Source organism: Poecilia formosa, unplaced genomic scaffold (assembly GCF_000485575.1).
Source record: "Poecilia formosa unplaced genomic scaffold, Poecilia_formosa-5.1.2 Scaffold593, whole genome shotgun sequence".
Taxonomy (NCBI): Eukaryota; Metazoa; Chordata; class Actinopteri; order Cyprinodontiformes; family Poeciliidae; genus Poecilia; species Poecilia formosa.
In genome coordinates, this window is record NW_006800532.1 from 42,580 (window position 1) to 48,997 (window position 6,418).

The 6,418-nt window shown below is 43.8% G+C and overlaps 1 protein-coding gene and 1 long non-coding RNA gene across 4 annotated transcripts in view; both read right to left on the reverse strand.

Annotated features, from left to right (window-relative positions):
- Nucleotides 1-1,233, reverse strand: LOC107834355 (uncharacterized). 2 transcript variants are annotated; one of them, XR_001660149.1, is made up of 3 exons: nucleotides 630-1,233; nucleotides 104-332; nucleotides 1-28 (listed from the first exon to the last, which is right to left on the reverse strand). It is a non-coding gene; the product is annotated as an uncharacterized LOC107834355 (long non-coding RNA). The 2 variants fall into 2 exon arrangements; XR_001660148.1 differs by having other exon boundaries at nucleotides 1-35.
- Nucleotides 1-6,393, reverse strand: part of LOC103129937 (zinc finger protein 664-like) — a 9,811-nt gene extending 3,418 nt beyond the window's left edge. Inside the window, exons 1-4 of one of the 2 annotated variants that reach the window (XM_016665535.1) lie at nucleotides 6,064-6,393; nucleotides 4,054-4,109; nucleotides 3,473-3,544; nucleotides 2,490-3,355 (exon numbers count right to left, since the gene is read on the reverse strand). In XM_016665535.1, the coding sequence (XP_016521021.1) occupies nucleotides 2,490-2,513 (24 nt within the window). In that variant the 5' untranslated portion in view covers nucleotides 2,514-3,355; nucleotides 3,473-3,544; nucleotides 4,054-4,109; nucleotides 6,064-6,393. Of the gene's footprint in view, nucleotides 1-2,489; nucleotides 3,356-3,472; nucleotides 3,583-4,053; nucleotides 4,110-6,063 lie in introns of both variants that reach the window. The other variant, XM_016665534.1, reaches the window with a different exon arrangement.
- Between the last annotated feature and the right edge of the window lie 25 nt (nucleotides 6,394-6,418).

Genomic DNA, 6,418 nt, shown 5'->3' on the forward strand with positions numbered 1-6,418 from the left:
GGACAGGTCACCAGTCCATCACAGGGCTCTGAAAGCTAACAATGAATAAAATGTATGACAGAGAAATGTTAGATTAACAAGGAGAAAAATTCTGTCCAGTTACCTTCAAATCAAATCATGTTTATTAAGCCCGTGATGTTGGTAACACAGCAGTTATTGTTGTTGAAACTGTAGCTAGCTGCTCATTGAAAAAACAAACTTCCATCATGAAGACATGTGGAGGTTCATCCTCAGAGCTGGTTGGTGATCTGGTGGAGCAGAGCTGCTTCTGAGACAGAAAGTCTTTAGTTTTCTAACACTTGATCTCTCTGCTTCCTCTTCATTTGCTTAGACTGCAAACACATGTTGAAGATAAAAACATTGATGAACGAGTTAGAACATCAACCTCACAATATCAAAGTCTCTCTGTCTGATGGAGCTTAATTAAAACCAGGTTAGTTTATGAATTACAGTATAAGTCAACAAACAGCCTCCATGCAGTTATAACATGAAGCTGAATGATTCCTATAGTAATAATCATACAAGTCACAATAACATTGATAAAATAATTATTTATGAAACCAACGTAAGTTATACATCTTTACTGCACTGTTTATAATTAAACGAAGATCATTAATAAGCAAACTTACCACCAGCTAGCAACACGTTAGCATCCTTCGTCCCTTCGGGCTCCTTTTGTGACACACATTTCATTTCCATCGGTTGTTGTCCCCTTGTGTTTCCGTCCAACTCGGATTAGGACGTCACCAGCTTGAATTTACCAAAATTAGTAACTATTATCAAGACCCTCTCTGCTTTTAAGGCGATATTATGCGAGTAAAAATGGCGAATTTGAACAGCGTCTGTTCCCTGCGTTCAAGTTTTTTCTTCTCTTTATGTTTTTTTTTAAATGAAAGTGTGCAATACCGCCACCATCTGGCCTGGAGTATGAACTGGAGCTAATCCCGTTGATTATAAGGATTTACGTCACACATCTGAAAATGGATTGGGTACTTTCTTAAAAATTACATCATGATTATCTTTTTTTTATTGTATGCAATTTTAATAAGTAGTAAAATATTATTAAGGCCCTTAAAAATTCATACGTTTTAGGTTCTTAAAAAGTATGCCTAGATATTACATTAAACACACTTTAAAGGTGCCTAAAAGACATACTTCTGCATATGTATTAATTAGTTTTATTTTGTAATCGGGTTGCTGCGTGTTGCAGACTTCTGCCCAGGTCCCTCTTGAAAATGAGATCTGGATCTCAACGGGGTTCAGATGGATAACTTCTTTATTTTTAACTTAAATGAAGAAGTTAAAAAAGGCATACTTTATTAGCCTAAAATTTACACTGAGATGTAATTTAAAACATACTGAAATTAATATAGTGTTAAGTGAATTTTTAATTTTTTTTATTTTGAACATATATTTTAAAATATACACAAAATACATTTTAAATATACTTGAGAGTGTATATTTAGACTTGGGCAAATATATATTTTGTTCACTTAAAGTATACTTTTATTTAATATATTAAAAGTGTATTTGGTACAATTATGTTTAAGTGTGTTTAAAGTTCTAATTTCGAAATTGGTACTTTTAGTATACTTCAGATATACTTATAGGTAGGACACTTAATAGTTAGTATACTTACAGTGTACTTTCACAAATTTAAGTATGTTTGAAATATACTAGTATACTTTGTTTTCACCTGGGTGGAACCACCTCTGAACCGCATCTGGACCACCAGAACCAGACCAAACATTCTGGGTCTCATGCCTGGTTCCAATTCCAATAAAAGATCAGGAACAGAACCTGAGCAGAACCAAGGTTGTTCTTTCACAACTTGAACCAGTCGGGTCGGGCAGACTGACTGAATCGAACCCTGGATTAGTTGGTTTTGTTCATCCGGATGCTGACCGTTTCACAGGGGAACAGAATTTCTCACAAGACCGGAACCGGGCCAGTACTGGATCAACCATTCACACGCCAGCTGCCGAACCGACCCGACTAACGGGGAGCTAGCAGCCAATCATGTCATCGCATGATGTAAACATGATCACACCTCGTTGTTTATATGATGACGTCAGAGCCAGAACCTTCAACCACAGCAGAACCTCTAAAGGATCTCAGGGGAACATTGGACCCACAACCGGGTCAAAAGAACCGTGAAGCAGAGCACCGTGAGAGCAGCCGGCAGCCGGAGCTCCCACCAAACTCCATTCATTTTCCGGCTGTTTTTAGCTTCAGCTTCCAACACTGAAAGGAGCTTCAGGTCCAGGTTCTGTTACTTGGTTCGGTGAAAGGTTCTGCTCTGGTTCGGGCGTGCATCTAAAGCGGTCGTGTGATGGAAGCCAAGGTTAGGTAAAACCAAACTGGATCCAAAACCGAATCAATCAAAGCTTATCTGCAGTTTTCTGAATGGAGTCTGGTGGAGCGGCTAACTGCTAGCTCCTCCAGAGTTCTGACCTGGTCCGGTTCCAAGGTTCGAACCAGCTCCTTACCTGTGAAACCGGGTCAGTCTGCATCCCTCTGGGTCTGTGTTCTAACGATGAACCAGAACCGAGTCCGGAGCCGATACTAGAGCAGTTCCGGGACAAAGGTCACACGCCCCCCTCCACCAGACTCGGGTCAGCTTTCAGCTGATTTAGGGTTCGGCTGCTCTCAGACTGAACAGAACCGGTTCTGACCCAACAGAATCATAGAGAGCTCCCTTCCAGTATCCCCGGGTCTCCAGGTTCTATTGAGCTCAGAACCAGCTGTGGTTCTGAAAGGTACAAACGAGTCAGAACTGGGTCCATTTAAAACCACAGGGGGCGCCATAGGCTTTGCTGGTCAACCTGGCAGAACCAGAGCAGCTTCTTCTTCTCTGGACAGAAGACAGGAGCACAGCAGCTGGAGTCGCCCCCCTCCCCAGCTTGTTGCTGATTCAACAGTTCTAACCGTCTCCAAGTCTAAAGTTTCTCCAGAACCTCAGAAGGTTCTGAGGTTCCTCCGTGGAGGTAGAACTGGATCCCACAGAAGGTGGAAAGCCTCCAAATGACGTTAAGACAGACTGGAAGATTTCATAAATGTTTATTCAAAAAACGTGACGTCACAGAACCAATCAGAACACGTTTCCAGGACCAAGGTTCTAACAGAACCGAGCTTCAACTCTTAAGGGAAGGAAAGCTTTTTAGGTTTCATTAAAATGTTTCAGGAGATCGGACCAGCAGCTCCAGAATCACCAGAGTAGAACAGAACTGCTGACCCGGTTCGGTCTGATTCTGGAAGTGGAGCCAATCTGGGGGAAGGGAGTCATCTGCTGAGCCCTCAAGCTGGCCTCCTATTGGCTCCCAGGGTCACATGATTTGCTTCAGTTTATGGTTGCCTAAATGGAAACTTGTTTTAGAGCCAGACATTTCAAACAAACATAAAAAATGTTAATAAAAAAAAAGAAAGCATATAAGCACCAATTATAAATATATAAAATGGAATTATAACTCACTATTTTAGGGACAGAATCAGTTCTTCTATCTGCTGCCGTTTAACCCAGGAAACCTCCAGCCAGCAGGAGGCGCTGGAGCTCCAGATGTAAATCAGGCTGAGCCTTGCTTTCTGGCCCAACGACAAATAAAAATGTCACAAAGGAGAAGTTGAGCTAGCGGTAACATTTTTGCTTAAGCCTTTTTTTTCTGAACACTTTAGTTTCCAAACCATGAATCCACAGAAAAGCTTCAGATTAAATGTTTCCTTTTGTTTTTCACACCAAAAGTCTCTGATGAACCTTTTTACAGATTAGTTTTCATATTAACCGCCAGCTTATCATTGATTATTGATCCCAAATATTTGTAGCTTGCAAATAAATCAATTTCTATTGCGTTAATAAATTGTGGGGTTCAACATTCATATCCTGTTTTTGTAACATTTAGATTTAAATTGATGGGGATCAGATGAACGCTTCGGTCGGTCTTTGTCACGGCGCCGCGCTCTGAGAACCAGCTGCCTGAGGGTGGCGCTACAATTCGGCCTTTTGTTCACATCATCTCCCAGTAGGCTCCGCCCACACAGTGACATCACAACACTCACCTATGCTCGCCGCTGACCCGGCCCCTCCCAGATCCTGTCTGCAGGCGCAGACTCACCTGAGGAACAGAGTCACATCACAAAGGTAGGTCAGATGAGGAATCGGAGCACCGACCCGCCTGGATCAGAACACGCTTCGGTCCGCTTATGTCACGGCCCCGCCTCTGTGAACAGACTGCTGGGGGCGGAGCTTCAGTCGGCCTTTTGTTACATCACTTCCAGGTGGGTGGCGCTCGAGGTCACAGCGGTTCTGGTGAACCAGGACCAGTTCAGCAGGAACTGGACCCTGAACATCACAGACATACGGGTAGACCTGCAGTGACTTAGACTTGTTTTATTGTCACTGCACAATGAAACAAGTGAAATTAGCAATGAAATGTCATCACTTGGCCACCGGGGCAAGCGCACAAAACACAAGTGTGCCTATAATTACATAATATAGAAGAAATAATGTATTGCTAAATATAGATAACTTAGTATTTTCAAGCAGTCTCAGACAGTCTTGGTGAGCAATCTGATGGCCAGTGGGAGAGTCAGGCGGTTCTGCAGCGGATGCTACAGAACCGCCTGCCAGACGGCAACCGGATGAACAGACCATGGAGAGGATGGGTGGAGTCAGAGGATCTGGTTTGTTCTGGCTAAGCAGCGTCTGAGTGCAATGCCTATGGGGGAGTGGAGTCCCAATGACCCTCTCTGCTGTCTTCACCTCTCTTCACAGAGATTTCCAGTCTGAGGCCTTGCAGCTCCCAGACCAGATGGAGGTACTGCTGGTCAGCAGGCTCTCAGTGGTTCCTCTGTAGAAAGTGGAGAGGATGGGAGGAGGAGGGCAGCTCTTCTCATTCGTCTCAGAAAGTGCAGGCGCTGCTGTGTCTTTTTCACCAGTGAAGTGATGCGAGGTGTCCAGCTCAGGTCGTCTGTAATGTGAAGCCCCAGGAACTTAGCGCTGCTGACGATCTCCACTGCTCTGTTGTTAGTGAGGACAGGTGTGGTTGGGTCGAGACCTGCTGAAGTCGACAATGATCTCTTTTGTCTTGTTGAGTTCAGCAGCAGGTTGTTTATTCTACACCAGTCTTACCCTAACTTGGCTGCAGGAAACACGGCGGCCATCTTGGAGCGGCCATCTTGGCTGAACCAAAGCAGCAGCAGAAGCTTCAGCACTGCGGGATATTTTTGTTCACATCGATGGACTGTTGACCTGACAGCTCGGGAAATAACTTTTCACAAGATGGACATAATATTGTTTATATTTTGTGATCAGAATATTACTATACTGTATTTATGTCCACCGGCAAAATGACAGTAATATTAGCTATAGCGCTCGGGGTAATACCGGGTTCAGCCCCGCTAGGAAGGCTCACCCAGATTTAGTTAGAAGTTTTAACATTTTTAACATGGACTTAGATTATCACAAGAGCCAACGTTAGAAATAAAACATTATAATCAATATATTATCAGTTTACACAGGTGGCAATGACTGTTGTTAATATGTAATTCTTTCACACTGTCAAAAGTAAGATGGCTCCCAAATCTCCCGTTTTTATTTTGAAGGTTTCCTAAAGCCACGATGTGAGAAAGAAGTGGGAAAATAAGGAGACAGATTCACTGCACAGGATGAATCTAGAATCTCTCTGAAGCCAGAACTCCTCGGCTGGAAGACATGAAAAATAACTTTTATATATATTTATATAAAAAAACGATAATTAGAGGCTGTATGCTTTGTGGAGAGTTTCATACGGTCGTGTTTTGTAGGTGACAACAGCTGTAGCATTGAATACACGTTGAAACCAGAACCATGTAGTTATTAAAACAACCTGTTTTCTGTCGTATCTTGTCGCGTGTGCTGAACTGACAGCTCCTCTACGTGTCTAATGCGCATGCGTACTCATAGAACCTATTGTAGACTTATGCTGACCAGACAAAACACCTGTCTGGCTCCCGTCGTTCACTTCAAAGAACCGGCTCTAAGAACCGAAACGTTCGCGATCTACTCATCACCAACCCAGATCAGCTCACCTGGAGAAGAACCCAGGACCGGGTGGTTCCGACACATCGGCCCGGTCCAGTTGATGTAGCTGGCCTTAGCTAGCAGTTAGCATCCTGCGGTACTTCAGTCACTGCCCCCCGGAACCAGCAGAGAAAAGTCAGAGGAAATCGTGTGGAAGCCTCTCCGCCAGGCCAGAACTGGATCGGAACCGGAGTCAGACAGTCTGAAACTCATCAGTCTGCGATCCAAACCGGTTCTAACCGGTTTGGATTCAATCCACGCCGCCAGCCTGGTGGTCAGAGATCTTTGTTCAAAGCATCGCTGCGCTGCTGCTGCTTCTTCTTCTTCTTAATGGCGGAAACAACTTAACGCCTCCTAGTGGTG